Here is a 16,276-nt window from a genome sequence, read left to right as displayed (position 1 = left end):
TCGGATATTTAGGGGAAAAGTCGGCTATTCGTCGGATATTAAGGGGAAAAGTTGGCTATTCGTCGGATATTAAGGGGAAAAGTCGGTTATTCGTCGGATATTAAGGGGGAAAGTCGGCTATTCGTCGGATATTTAGGGGAAAAGTCGGCTATTCGTCGGATATTAAGGGGAAAAGTCGGCTATTCGTCGGATATTTAGGGGAAAAGTTGGCTATTCGTCGGATATTTAGGGGAAAAGTCGGCTATTCGTCGGATATTAAGGGGAAAAGTCGGCTATTCGTCGGATATTAAGGGGAAAAGTCGGCTATTCGTCGGATATTTAGGGGAAAAGTCGGTTATTCGTCGGATATTTAGGGGAAAAATCGGTAATTTAGCGACATTTGAAAAACAGAGCGACAGAAAGGGGAAATTACGCTTTATTTCCCCCGGACAGGCGAAAAAGCAGACATTTTGGCGCATTTCCCCTTTATTTACGACTTCTTTTCCAATGCACTTTCCGCTTTATTTCCCCTTTGTTCGCCTTTATTTCCCCTTTATTGGTTGTTTGGGTATATAGTTGTTGAAGTGTTCGTGGCGAGACTACAATTTATGGACGAACCAATCAGATTTAGGGTAATAGGTCTTGGACGTGTACTAAGGTTTATTGAAGTTTTGGCTATACAGAAATTGAAACCCCCTTTGTGTGTTCAAAAACAATTTGTTCTTACCCTTAACCTACCCTGGTAATACTGATTTATTATCCACAGTGGTTATCACATTGTTTTTGTGTACTTTATTTACTTTCTTTGTTATGGCTTACCTTTTAACTTGTCTAGTTGACCTTTTAATTTTCATATAAAAAAAGTGTCTTAACAAGTATATAATGTGTGATCAGATTGTTCGAAATGTATTGCGCTAATATCTCATCACATAATCCTGATAAACTTCGTCTTCTCATTGCATTATCGAAGTTCTACTTTTGTATTTTTGACCACATTAGTTTATTAGTGTAATGATTCGGAATGAGATAATTTATTTGAATGCTTCCACAGTATTTATGTGCAAATTTTTGGTAAGAATTAGTCGTATGTCCTATTAACCATAATGCTACGTACTTGCGATGGTGTAACGAGATAAACTACATCGTTGTTATAAGAGTTTTGGAGAAAAAAGTGGCCTTATTAGAAGCCATTTATCGTGTCTTAAAATCCTTGACAAATAAAGTTCAACTAAATCTGCCAAAATTTATGTCTTTCTATTTTTTTTAAAAGCTGGAATACGAATTAAATGTACGAAGCTCTACTCGGGAGAAAAGATATCACAGGTATGTATCATTAATAAGTTTAGAATTGATAATTACATAATAGAATACTGACATATTTGTGATATTACAATTAGTGGGAATTAAAATTATGATGTTTCTTGATTTAGTGTAAGTCGCTTCTTCAGAGTAAATAAAGGATATTTTAAATAGTGCAAGGCAATAAGCCAGAATATCTGGTTTAATCAACATACGTCTGTTCTTGAATATTGGATCAATTCTAATCACTAAATTGATCCACAGGTTGATTTTAAAGTTGTTTGTAGAATATGTGCAAATCTACTAAAATTTTTTGATATTCAACTTCATGAACCAACAGAAGCTTTTGTCATCCGTAAAACAAAGCCGGGACTATGCATGCAAGCGAGGTGTATCTCATTGTTATCTTACCATAGCCTTAAACCATTATTAATTTATTCAAATTATGTCTTATTGATTTCAAATTTGTAAATATTTCACTCTTTAATTATTCCTCATATCCCCATGCTTTTATTGATCATTGTTCCTGCTACCAGTTTATTTTCATTTAACCTCTCTTTTACCTTTAATTGTTGTCACGAATAAATTTCTGTTATCTTATTCCACTTACATCATAAGAAATTGTTTACTCACTATTTATACAAGGCTTTTTACGTACATAAACAATCTTTTATAGCTATTATTTACACTACATAGTGTAGCATTAAAACCTTTTTATTACATCGTCGTGTTTATTCATTGTTAATATGTTCTCACAGAATGAATACTTGGAATTTCATGTATGCATATGACTACTATTTAATGCCTCCAAATGCCCTGGTACGGTCGATAGTGGAGAGAGTCCGCTCTCTCTCCCTCTCGAAATGCTTTCACATGGTCACACGTATATAGCCTTTGCCAGAAAAGTCCTACTCACTGTCTTCTCGTGGCGGGCGTGTTGTTTACGAAATTGAGAGAACGAAAAGCGAATGTCCGGCACCGTAACCGGGTTGGTGGACACGGAAAGTCCACCTAGGTGAGTTGGAAAACCCTGATTCCAAACCAATGATGCACATGGGCTCCAGGATGTTGATGGAACAAATGGCGTATGAACTAATTATTGGTCACCGGCTACCATGGGACTGCATCTCCTTACATTGCTCCACTGCCTTGTGGATCAGATCTTTAGGTCAAAGGCTCCGAGTGTGGTCCTCTAAGAAAACCACCTGCTTCAGTTTGGGTACCTGGTCAGTATCACAGCCCTCACACAAATCAAATGAGATTTGCTCGGCGCATATGTATTTGGTGCCCCTTTGTACCAATATTTATGTGTTTAAATAAATAAATAAAATTGGTTAGTTTGACACTTAGTTCCTCTTTATTTTTTCTATACATTTAGGGTTTTTCTTTTCTTATATATTTCTTTTCAGAACATTTGAAAAGATCTATACACATGCACAAAATAATTCTGGTTACTTTATAATTATTGGATTGATTGTATTAGCTGCTATATTATGGTATTTTTGTATTAGGTAATAGATTGTTAATTCTTTTTAATGTTGATGGTTTAATAACCAAATTTATGTGTTTATTCTTGTAAAAATAATGTATTGTGATCGTAGTTATTAAATGGTCCCCAAATGCCCTGGTACGGCCGAGAGTAGGGAGAGTACACTCTCCCTCTTGAAATGCTCTCAAATGGCCACGCGTATACAGCCACTGCCAGGGAAGTCCTACTCATCACCTTCCTTACGAAATTGAGAAGGCAAAAAGTGAATCTCCGGCGCTTTAACCGTGTTGGTGTACACGGAGGATTCACCTAGGGGGGTAGGAAAACCTTAATTCCAAACCAATGGTATACATGGGCTCCAGGATTCTGAAGGAACAATTGGCGTATGAATCAATCGTTGGTCACTGGCTACCATCGGAGTGAATCCCCTCACGATGCTCCACTGCCTTGTGGATCAGACCTTCGAGTCAAAAGCTCGGGAAGTGTCCCCTTAAGAAAATCACGTGAGTCGGTTAGGAGCACCTATGCAACCCTACAGCCCTCACACAAGTCAATGATATCTAATCATCGTTATTGTGTGTCGCATACGTATTTGATGCCCCCTTGTATCAATGTTTATGTGTTCAAATAAATAAATAATTACATAAAGTAATATGAATGACAATGAAAGTTCGGATACGTTGAGTTATATTGTCAATAAAGACTTATTCTAATCATACCGTTTTTCCTTTTCTGTCTTCAATGTACATGATACCATTAGACCTACATTTCCATGCGACTATATCCCACCAACTGGATTTGATTTTTCACAGTCACAACAACGACCACCACCTCCAACTTATGATGAGACAATTTTCAATGGTAAGTTCCATGATGAATTAAATTAGTTCGTTTGTTGGTTAGTTCTTTTTGCCAACTTTTATTGTTATAAATAAACATATAGAGTTGGTAACATCAATAAATTACAAAATACTTATTAGTTATTTTGCTCAGTTTTAAAAGTCTTTGACATCAACCCATTAGTGTTGGAAGTTCTCACCACTCATAATGTTTTGGTGCCTGATAAAATCTTAGTACCAATTCAGAGAGTTTTATTGGTGTTTTTCAGCTTAGGCCACTTGTAGCGTAGGTGGGATATCAGTCTACCAACTAAATGACGAGTTTACTGTGCATTAGATCACTATCTTATGGTTGCTAAATGTAATATATAGAAATAGAGGATATTCATAGCTTATTATTATTTCACCATAGGTATCTTTGAAGCATTGCTTGTATATTTCGAAATCACAAAGTTAAAAACTCTAAGGTTAGACAGAGTATTGGGTAAGGATAGTAAATCCATTGATGAGTCAATCAATATTTATCAACTGATATGGCTAGGATCTGTATTACATGTGTCCATCCACCGATTACATCGACGCGCGATAATGGCTGATGCAGAACTGTTGGAAGGAAATTATTAGTGACCAAACTAAGATATAACCTGAAGTCCATGAAAACAGTGATTGTTTAACTGACCCATGTAGCCAGGTGGAGACAGTTCTAGTTTTCATAACCCATTAGCGCAGACAGATGAAATTATCAGGTCAAATGTCAGAATGGAGGCTATAGTAACAACGTCAGTGGTAATAAGAAAGATTAGGCATCGAGTATGCGATTCAGGAAGAAAATGTAAATTAGTAAAATAAAAACACAAAAGACGGTTATGAGGAATTTCGAAGTTCAGAATTTGGAGGAAGACAAAGTATGGATGCAGATGAACCATTGCAAACGATGTTGAGCGATGCCATTCAAAGTCCTGAACCATTGTTTACGATAATCACCCTGACCACAACCAGGTAGTAAACACCTATTGACATGGCTGTCTAATTGTCGATGATTTCATAGACCGATGCCATGTTTTGGTTTTGGCTTCTCTAGCTTCCTTCCAGCCGACCCCTACATCAGACATCATTGTCCCATCGAGAAAAGCAGTGGTTGAGCATACGTAATACATGTCCCAACCACTTCAGTTAATGAAGATTTATCAATTCACAAATCAATTTGCTATCCTTATCTAGTACCGTATTCTTGTCCCAGGTATTGCTTACTTCGTGGTTCTAAGTTACACCAGCAATGCTCTTAGTCACTTATAGTGGAATACCGGTAAATTACGAATATCATCTGTTCTTCTTTCTCATGTTTTGCACTCATGAAGTAGGACGAGGAGTAAGCTCGTCTTTTGATCGCTAGACGGATATCTTGCCTATACCACTAGTGACGCGAGCTGAAAGAATTTATTTGAGAGTTCTGAATCCGTGCAGATAGCTTGTCAGACACCAGACCATCTAGACTGACGAGGTTCCCAATATGAATGGAGCGGCCGTAGGGTTCAACTAATGCACATCCTATTATTAATCTGGGTGCTGACGGAAGTCTGTTTTTTTCAAGGCATTATTTTGCACTTGGAGGGGTGAAATGCATTCCAAACATGCTTGCACCGTTGTATAAAGTAATTGGAATGTATTTTATCAGTGTCTTCACCAAACTGAACTATACCATCTGCGTGTTCTAAGTCAACAAGAGGATCTCCTAGTAAAAGATAAGTCCTTGAAATGTGTGACGATGACAGTGTCATCTCAAAAAGAATGTGTATGACATAGTTGGATGAATGTGAGGAGGAAGAACGATGTTGACAGACACAACTTGAAGCAACTAATTCCAATAACAGTTCATTATGAACTTTGACTCAACCAATGGTGTTCGAGTAAAGAGATAGTTTCACTAAGAGCCATATTTCTGTATCCGTTATCTTGATAAGGTTGAAGAGATGTATATTGTTACCTATCCCTGCTGCCCTTTCCACCTCTTCTGCTCTCACTACGCACTACCGCTCGCGATCACTACATAGGCTTTCGAGTAGCCTACGTTGAAGCTGTCTCTAGTCCTCATCGTGTTCCGAGCCAAATGGTGTTAGTTTCCGAGGGTCTATCGTTTCTGTAAATTCCGCTTAAATCCACTGAGTTTTCCTAACCTTTTGGTTTAAGTTGCTAGTGGATATAACTGCTGTCTCCACAAATTTTTGGATACAATATCAAGCTAACTTGAAGTGGATATCATTTTCACGGTGGACCAGCTCCTTCTCTAGTTGTTCCTGAAATATATTCTTGACGTTCTCATCGTTAGGTTGAGCTCCGAGGGGTTTTCTTGCTGTGATTTTTCCATGGCCCTCTGTAGGATGCAGAAAAATACGTGCTCAAACCAGACCACGATCTGAGTTTAAGCATGTGCCCCAGAATGAGCGACAGTCTTCAATCGAGCCTCTCCAACTATGGCCTCAACTTTAGGCATTGTTTCCTGTTATGTTTAAATTGGGTGCTTGCTAGAAATAAACATTGTCCCGGCATAACTGCAGCAGACCGTCGTCATTGTCTTTTCGCCGAACCACGGCTCCGTTAATCTTCCTAAGTGCCTTTCAGTTTGGTTTAGCTTACCTACTTGAGCATTGAAATCACCCTCTACTAGCACCTCATCAAAGTATTTAGCCTTTTGAAGGAGGTTGGATAGCTTCCGATAACATCCATCTTTAAGTTCGTTCGAGCTGCAATCAGCGGGAGCGTAGGCAGAGACAACAAAAAGGCAACAACGTGTGTCCCTATCTTTTTGAGTTTTTACTGTCCCGTTTAGTCGGACAGCACACAAGCGACTGTTTAGCAAAACCTGTCGTGCTTTTGAAGTTAATGCTGCACCTATACCAGCGAGGCCACGAAAGTAGCAGTGGAATCTCCAGTTATTCGGAGGGTAAATCGTGCTTGTTTTTTATATTGACATGGTGAGGTCAAATGAATGAGCGTACCTGGATCATGTATTCGCGTTTCCCGGACACAGCATACATCGATGGCACGAGATTTTAGGATCTTGACTTAGGACGCCTGTTGTCCTATTCGACTGAAGGTTCAAACTTCAAAAGCTCCAACGTGTAGTTTAGAGCCTGGTTTCAGGAGACCAGGAATAACATTTCGTGAACCCGAATGATTAGCATTGGTGGCACGGGGTGATAAAGATATGAGAGAAGGGTCAGTAGTGGGAATGGTAGAATTATTAAGAGATGAGGCAGGCACTTGGTTGTGAACAGGATGATCTCGGGTAGTGTTAGCGGTTGCCACCTCGCGTCTACCTACACTGTGGTGGGATGCTGCTCTTTGAGGGAGCTGAATTAGTAGTGGTCTCAGAGGGTGACCCCACAGCTCGAAGGACAACTGTTTGGGGCTGTTTGCGCGTGGCCCTTCCATAGGAAGCTTTCGGGGTCTTATCTGCACTGTTTGTGAAATCAGAATCGCTGCACATGCTGGTTGTCTGAGAGGAACACCTTACTGCAGTCAGCAGTACCTCTTCGCCTTCTTACCTTAAATTCTGTAATTATACACTGATATTATCCCAGTATCTTCGGTCGGTTACGTTTCCAAACATTATCCAGTTGTTTACCCAGGTTAGAGTTTTTACATGAGAACTTCGGAAATTTTATTGTGAGACTAGTCATTGATGTATAAGTATAGAGTCATGTGATTTCATGAAAATCTGTGTACATTATAAAGATATACCTTTTGCCTCGTCTTTCATTTCGATGAGTATGTTTCCAATCTTCCTTCATATTGCTCATCTTGCTACCTTCCTATCTCTGGATGTATGTGGTGACTTCAAGTATGACAGCTGGAGTTCATAGACGTTTCCATGCTCTATTATGCCTTGTCTGTGACTGACTGATATTTTCTATCAAGTATTGTCGTTGAATTTTCTAGTATTTAAACATGCTGAACACACTTTTTCATTGTATCGTGGATTAATTTTCTCCTTTCATCAGATCATGAAGACAATTCTACAAGACGACGTCAAGCTCCATCAGCACCTCCAGAATACGGTTGGACATCAAATGTTATGGGTCCATCACAGTCACGTTCTCGATGGAATTGGAATAAATCAGAAGATCAGTCTACTTCATGGTTATCTAATGGGCTAGCTGCAGGTGCTGGATTTCTTGGAGGCTATTTTATGGGATCTAGATCAAATACCAATCCTGGCAGTGGTTATTCACGAACTACTCCAGTCTATACTGAAGAAGAATCATTTGTTCGAAGTGGAACTGGTTTTTCAGATTCACATTATACTTCTTCAAATACACATTTTACACATGATCGTCGTTCACGAACTCCTTCACCCGAAACTCATATATCATCGGGTAATGTACTAATGTTTATTGTTTGTGTGTGTATAGAGTAGTTTGTTTATTCAAATTTGCAAAAATCTCACTTTAACTGCATACTTATTCAATGTTTCGCACTTTCCTCTTTACTCTTAAAGGTTTTGGCGGTACATCGCGCAGATAATTTTCTAACTACAGAATTGATGTTATTATAGAAGATCGAAATTTACATATATCAATCATCATTCATCATCCGTATCGATCTATTTCAAGATGTTCCTACAGAATTATCCTTTGAGTTCAATTGAATTTAGTCATGTACTTTCATTATTTTCTTCTATTTTCATTATTTCAATGATCAATAACTTGTGTTCGGGGTTATTTTCTCCAACTTTGAACTCATTGTTTTGTTATCACCGAGTTTATTTTTGTTCTGTCTATATGTATACATAATGTGTATAAAATTTTAACTGGAAATTACTCTACATGCTTTTAGCGTTCTCATGTTTGGGCCCATTCCATGATGTTGGTAAGACCTCAATACAATAAAACGGTAGAACGCCAACGTAGGGAATCTGTGTCGATGACTCCAGGGCTACTGTAATTGGTTAAGAATAGTGTGACCTCCTGACTTACGTCAAAGTCACTCCTCATGGTTAATATTTGACGTGGATCATGATAACCAAGTGAATCAACTTGCTAAGTAACTGGTTAGAATAAATGCTCTCGATAGGCAAGGTCATGTATTAGTATTAACAGGTTACAGAAGTGTAAGTCTGAATCACCGCCGCATAAGCTTATTCATAGCATTTAGTTCATCGATGCGCCTCCGTTGTCTTTGACAAAGATCTGCAAACTGTTGGACACTCAGTGATCTGTCTGCCGGGGGGTTTGACTGGGCCCGTTGACACCACACTCTAGAAAGTGTTTTTATGATACCATCATATTATTGATGAGTCAGAATAGTTAATATATTTGGATTTCGACAGTCAAATATTTGCATAAGTGTGGCTAGACGCATATATGTAGTTATTTGTTAGCACATTTCATAATGTACCTTATGCTTCTTGAATTGACATCAATCTCTGATGGCTTCCATATTTCCATCTTGAAGTATTTGAATTATAACGTATTACGCTTAACATTCTCATCATCAGATGAATATTGTATGGAAAACGGAACATTGCGAAGTTCTCACTACTTGCACATTGTCCTCGAACTTTCCTTCACGGAATCCATTGTTATTTCATCCATTTTGATACTTCCACTGGTCTTTGCTTTTATTTCTCTTCCTGTCAGTAAGAATCTTACTTCCAATTCCTGATACATACTACTTCAATTTGTTTGTATAAGTAGTACACATATGCCTGAGATAACGAATCCCTAGAATAACCTTAAATTACCGTTTTGGATTTTAAAACATGAATCATGGTGTTTTGGACTCACCTGGTATAGACATTGGTCCAATGAATGTCTACGGTTGTGCATACACGACAAATTGAACACCGGTGTCATTTTTCTATACTTATCCAAGCGTGTGAATGGAAATGTGTATTTTGCAGTTGAAGTGGCTACACTCTTCATGGCGTATGACAAGTTCTTCCCAAACTTTTATGTTGTGATTATTTTCATAATCAACTGATCAAATCAAATTTGTCTACATACATGATTTGAAATTGTATGACTGCTAAGTAAGAATTCAGAGCAATGCTTTGGATAAATGCTTGTGAATGATAACTGGTATATTGTACGATAGAGTGAGTTGTTTACACGTGGTTCCGTTGAGATGAATGTATAAAGCATTATCGAACAATGTGACATGCGGCATACACACTGATATTCAATCTTTCTACACACGAGCTCAGCTGACTAATTGAATGGAAAAATTGAGACTGAGGAAAAAAGCTTATTGACTAACCGAGTTAATATGTCCGTAAACTTACTTATCTGTGCATATATCCCTTGGAAAATTGGGCCATCAATGATGTGTGTCTCCTAGGAGTTGTAGACCATCTCTTGGGCAATCGGGCGCACTTATAATTTGGTTGGTCCATCGCATCATATCACTTAAAGTTATCTATCATTCGAATTGTATTCAAACTAGTATTCATTAATTGTTTAGAAACATCAATGTTCGGTTTTTAATTTGTTGCACTGAAGCTAGTGAAAAACGAAACATTATTGGTGTACGCATTAGTGCAAGGGTGTGACCATCAATTGAGAGGTCGTTAATGACAGAGTTGAACTTTGTTGAGAGGTCAGTTTCATACAATTTAGTGTCATTTTCTTTCGCGAATTGACTGAAGTCAAGAATTATGACCACTAAATTTAAAATCAGTGTTTGAAAGACACTGTACTCACTGCTGAACGTCAAAGTCCTAGGTTCGATCCCACGAAGTAATGTGGATGTCCCAAAATAAGGGTAAACATCTGTTCAGTTCACTATGGAAACTACTTTCTTTACAATCAGTCAGCTACGAGATTTGACTGTCGAATTATATTTGTCTCACACTTGTAAAATTACTCATTGTGCTTGGTTGTCTTGTTTATCAAACAGGTCATTTACACTTATGGAGTTATCGATTCACTCTTCATCTTATTCTCTTCCCTCTCAGAGTTTCACAGAAAACTCTTATTCACACCCACTCCGGAACACAGTATATCTTCCGAATAGACCCGAACCTGCCGAAGCTTTAAAGTCGAAGTACTCAAGCTACAAAATTGCTGCAGGAGAAGCTTTAAGTACCTGACTTATCATAATGTACTATTTTGAAATTTTCCCGTTCCGAGCGAAGTTTGACACATTTTTCAGGCTTGTTAAATAAATATTTACTTCCTTATAGTAGTAAAATCAGAGGAAATTAGTAGTTTTCTTTGCTTTTTATTATAAAAACGGCTTGTGAGCAAGGGGTGGCATTTGACCATTTATATTCTGACTTACCCACTTAATTACGTATTTAAGCTCCGAGGATGAGGATCGGCCACTGACCAAGGTTTTTCAAACTACTCCTTAGAGTAGTTTGGATGATTTTGGTATCTGTCTTCAATAATGGAGCACCGAGTTCTTAGATCCTTGGGCTATCCATTTCTTCTCACATTGACTCGCTTGGTTATCCAATTCTTGCGTATACATCTATATTTCATCTTCCTCTTTCATTGATTTTTTAGGCCAGACAAACTACACTGAAACGTTTTTTGCTGTAAAACTTTTGGTTATTCATATTTTCTTTTGTCGATAATCGTTAAACGTGTAAGAATTCAGTGTACTTTTTTCATTTTGGATATCTTCTTTACAACTATCATAAGATTTCTAATTTTTCTTCTATGGCGGTAAGAAGTCTTACATAATTGTGAAAAATAAATGTCACCTGAGTTTGTTGGTGTGTATGAAATAGAATATCTAGGTCATGTACGAAGTTCAAGTTTTCTAGCCACATCCAAGCTGTCCGTCGTATACCGTGTTTTTCCTGAGATGTAGAAATCTTCATAAACCAGTCGACCACTAGAAGAAAGAAAAGCGAGTATAGGCAGCCTTGCCTGACTCCCATCCTCACATAGGATGCATCTATCAGCTGTCCTCCTTGCATAAATTTGCAGTGTGGTCCGTAGTATAAATTCCGTATGACGCTGACAATCCTCTCAGGCACTAATAATGTAGAAGAAGGTTCCACAAGGTTCTTCCATCCATATTGTCAGATGAATTTTAGTGGTCGAGGAAGTTTATGTATAGTGACGGATTTACATAAATGAAAGATCCTCGGAAACTCACACCATCTGGCTTGGAACACGATGAGGAGCAGAGACAGCTTCAACATAGGCTACTCGAAAGCCTATGTAGTGATAGCGAGCAGTAGGTGCGTTGTGAGAGCAGAAGAGGTGGAAAGGGCAGCAGGGATAGGTAACAGTATACATCTCTTCAACCTTATCAAGATAACGGATACAGAAATATGGCTCTTAGTGAAACTATCTCTTTACTCGAACACCATTGGTTGAGTCAAAGTTCATGGTGAACTGTTATTGGAATTAGTTGCTTCAAGTTGTGTCTGTCAACATCGTTCTTCCTCCTCACATTCATCCAACTATGTCATACATATCCTTTCAGAGAATATGTATATATATGTATATATAATATATACGGAACACTCACCTAAGGTATTTAAGTTAAGGACTACTCTCCCGTCATCGATTCAATTAACTCCCTTCTGGCCTGATAATATCTAGTCCTGGTTCTGCTACGCAGAAGCTGATTTCTGCATGCACGGAATCACGGACTCGCGCACACGATTCCTCGCGGTAGTTAAGGCATTACCGCGCGGATTTAACAGGTACGTAACACCTAGTATGTTTACTAGTGATGTTCCGGAACCTAACGAAACTCTCAAACGGTCGATTTTAAAACGCGGAGACCTAACTGATCGACAACGGTTAGACCAACTCCTTAACAATATCGACCTACAACATGATTCGGCGACAGACATGTTGCTAAGAATGAGAGAGATTATCGGCCAACGAACTTTCGATGATGGCCTATTCAGACAACTTCTCTTGTCTAAACTTCCTCAACAGGTACAAGCAGTCCTCGCCTCATTGCAGGAAGCCCTGCAATTATCCGAAGTCTAAGGCGACTGACACGAATAAGACTTCGGAAAACTTCTCAGCCGGCACGCGTTAACGGCAACCGTAGCCGGCGAACACAGCCGTCTGTTATACATCACGGATGTGACCACGAAAGTTCGCTACCTCGTCGACACCGGCGCAGAAGTTAGCGTTCTTCCAGCAAATCCCGACGACAGACTTCGCGAGTCTGTTTTAAGTTTACAGGCGGCAAACGGAAAGCCGATCGCTACTTACAGTAAAAGGTACGTCTACCTTAACGTGGGTTTACGCAAACCCATACACTGGATTTTCGTTGTTGCAGATGTCTCTATGCCAATCATTGGTATAGACCTGTTACAATACCACAATCTACTCATCGACACACGCTCAAGAAAGTTAATAGACGGAAACACTAAGTTATCCGTTTGCGTAACTCCTTGTTCCGGTTGCAGGTTATCCCCAGTCACGATTAAGCACACCATAGACCCCCTGTATCAATCATTACTCGACAAATATACCAACCGCAATCGAAATTGCCATGTGTAACCAGCAATGTTACACATCACATCTCGACTACATGACCACCTGTATTCTCGAAAGCTCGCCGACTCGCTCACGAAAAGCTTAGGTTGGCCAAAAACGAATTCGACCCTATGATAGACTTAGGGATAATTCGACCATCAAATAGTCCATGGTCATCCCCATTGCACATGGTCCCTAAAAAAGACAGCAACGATTGACGGCCAACTGGTGATTATCGGCGTCTGAATGCTAAAACCATTCCCGATTGTTACCCGTTGCCTCATATTCACGAGTTGACAGCTACCTTGAAATGTACAACTGTCTTTTCGAAAATCGACTTAGTTAAGTCTTACAACCAAATACCGATGGCAACCAACGACATTGCTAAAACCGCCATCACCACTCCTTTCGGTCTTTACGAATTCTTGCGAATACCTTTTGGTTTAAGAACTGCGGCTCAAACCTTCCAAAGGTTTATAGACGACGTCTTTCGAGGTCTCAACTTCGTACATGCGTATGTTGATGACTGTCTAATAGCAAGTCCGGACAGAGAATCACATCTCAAGCATCTGGACATTGTTTTCGATCGACTCCAAAGGCATGGCATTACTGTCAACATTCAGAAATGTCAAATCGGAACCAACTCCTTAAACTACTTAGGACACACTATTGATGCCCGAGGACTCATCTTTTACTAGGATATTCTCTTGCTGGTGTAACTTAGAACCACGAGGTTAGCAATACCTGGGACAGGAATACGGTACTAGATAAGGATAGCAAACCGATTTGTGAGTTAATGCATCTTCAGCAACTGAGGTGGTTGGGATGTGTATTAAGTATGCTCAACCACTGCTTTTCTCGATGGGACAATGTTGTGTGGTGAAGGTAGAAATGACTTGATAGTCACATGCTGCACGAATTGTTGAAGTCTGTCCGAAATCCAGCGTGAACCATTTAGGTGTGTAGTAGTACTAGATACAACAGTTCAAATTCGTCGCAAAGACATTGGATGTTGGAACGTAGCCGTAGATATGAGTGGCGGAAATTCGATATGAGTTTCGCCGAAATATGTAATAACACTCAACTCCCAAAAGCATTACTTTGGGATGTTAATCAAGTTGCTTCTTGGATTGAAGATATTGGATATTCTCAGTACAAGGTTAGATATGTGTCGTCCTAATGCATTTTCAACAGGAATGCTTTACTGAAAATCAGATTGATGGTCGCAGTCTGATTAATATCCACTCTTCAACACTTCCTTATTTAGGTGTGACCGAGTTTGAAGATATTAAGGTAAATTAATCATTTCTCACAGTCTGCTCAGAGTATAACATGTAAAGTGCGGGAAGTTTTGAATCTGGAAGAAAACGAGTCGTCGCGCAGATTGCATATGCCTCCAAGAAACATAGTTGGGATGTTTCTCGAGGCCAAAAGCTATACTGGTAGCAAATTATCCAGACTCACATTTCCCAGATTTGTTTACAATACTCGGAGCGCGATTTGGCAGCCTTCACTAACAAATATGGGGATAATTTTTAAGCATAAACATTGAGTTTACCTGAGGCTTCTGTAGACGTTAAGGAAATCTACTTTTGGATGAGTAATTACCATGATTACTTTTGTAACAATTCTTTTCACAGAATATTTATTTTAGCTTTCCAGTAAATAATAAACATTTGTTCCTGACGGGTTTAGCGATTTGGTGGTCGTAGTAAAGTGAAAATTCTTCTTTATTTATTTCAGTTTCAGTTTGGAGAGGACAGGAGGCTTGATGGTCTATGTTAGTCCTGGCAATGATGGTCTCTCAGTCGGTCCAACTTTCTTTTGAAAGAGTCGACGGGTGGAGCCTCAACCACGTGCTGAATTAATGAGTTCCATTCGTTGATGATTCGATGGGAAAATCGGTCGTCGGCTGACAAGTAATTCGTTCTGGGCTTGTGAACTTTTCTGGAGTGTCCTCGTAAATTTTCTGTTTTGGGAGACAAGAAAAGTTAGGGCATATCATGTGCAAATTTATCACTAAGCAATTTGAAAACTGTAATCAAGTCACCTCTGATTCTTCTATATGACAGCGGGAATAGGTTTAGCTTGGTCAGTCTCGCATCATACGGGAGCTTCGCTATTCCGGTAGTCAGATTAGTTGCTGTTCTCTGAACCCTTTCCAAAACTTCACTGTCTTTCTTTAGGCAGGGGCTAGCTGCCTGTATGCAGTACTCAAGTTTAGGACGCACGAACACTGTATACAAAGTCAGAAACGTTTTAGCGTCGAGATGCCTAAAAGCCCTGCGTATGGACCATAAAGTATTAAAACTTTTGGCGGCTATTGCACGGCAGTGTGCAATAGTATTTAAGTCTTGACTAACGAGGACGCCTAAGTCATTGTGTCTGGACAATAGGTAGCTCGGTGTTATTTATCGTGTATGTATCTGTACCCTGGTGGCCAATATGCATCACAATACACTTGGAAGTATTTATCGGTGATTGTCAGGTTTGGGACCATTCAGATAATTTCTCCAGGTCATTTTGGAGTTCTAAGCTATCACCCTTACTTTGAATCGCTCTCCATATCTTGACATCGTCAGTATACAGCAAGACCGATGACGATAGTAGACGAGGGAGGTCATTTACGTACAAGAGGAATAACACTGGCCTCAAAACTGTACCCTGGGGGACTCCACTAAGCACAGTTTCCCAGCTAGACAACTTGGAGTTCACCCTCACTCCTTGTTGGTGCCCAACTAGGAAGTCTTTTATCCACATCAATAGATTGCCTCCAATCCCGACATTCCTTAGCTTATATAACAGCCGGTTGTGTGGAACTTTGTCGAAAGTTTTGCTGAAGTCGATGTAAGCTACGTCTACAGGTAACTTTTGGTCCTTAAGAGCGCACCAGCTTTCACGAGCGACTAATAAGTTAGTGAGACAAGATTAACCTGTTCTAAAACCATGCTGCTTCTCCGAGAGGATCCAGTTTTAATTGAGATACTTAAACAGCTCCTTCCGAATAATCTTTTCTAAGATTTTAACAACTACACTAGTTAGGCTAATTGGTCGGTAATTCTTAGGCTTATGTTTTGTACCTGTTTTGAAGACTGGACTTACTATGGCGTTCTTCCAGTCTTTTGGTAGACGACCCTGGGTTACGGATAGATTAAAATATACACTTAAAGGGTTCGCAACAAAGTTAGCTAATTCCTTTAGTAACCTAGGAT

The 16,276-nt window shown here is 39.3% G+C and overlaps 2 protein-coding genes across 3 annotated transcripts; both read left to right on the top strand.

Moving 5' to 3' along the window:
• Window positions 1-2,688: 2,688 nt before the first annotated feature.
• Smp_155510.1 (hypothetical protein) lies at window positions 2,689-8,426 on the top strand (the record flags this gene model as incomplete). Of its 2 annotated transcripts, XM_018798409.1 has the most annotated exons (4): window positions 2,689-2,789; window positions 3,528-3,628; window positions 7,608-7,982; window positions 8,105-8,426. In XM_018798409.1, coding segments are annotated over 4 exons (603 nt in total), but the record flags the coding sequence as incomplete, so codon positions are not given. The 2 variants fall into 2 exon arrangements, with proteins under 2 accessions (XP_018646709.1, XP_018646710.1); XM_018798420.1 differs by having other exon boundaries at window positions 7,608-8,426.
• A 5,689-nt stretch (window positions 8,427-14,115) lies between these two features.
• On the top strand, window positions 14,116-14,366 carry Smp_062020 (Protein aveugle, putative; the record flags this gene model as incomplete). The annotated part of the gene is made up of 2 exons (XM_018798398.1): window positions 14,116-14,223; window positions 14,259-14,366. 2 exons carry the CDS (start codon window positions 14,116-14,118, stop codon window positions 14,364-14,366), a joined length of 216 nt encoding a protein of 71 aa, XP_018646708.1.
• Between the last annotated feature and the right edge of the window lie 1,910 nt (window positions 14,367-16,276).

The sequence above is a fragment of the Schistosoma mansoni genome (assembly GCF_000237925.1).
Source record: "Schistosoma mansoni, WGS project CABG00000000 data, supercontig 0154, strain Puerto Rico, whole genome shotgun sequence".
Classification (NCBI taxonomy): Eukaryota; Metazoa; Platyhelminthes; class Trematoda; order Strigeidida; family Schistosomatidae; genus Schistosoma; species Schistosoma mansoni.
Note: the sequence above shows the minus strand (reverse complement) of the source record. Positions and strands in the feature narration are given on the sequence as shown.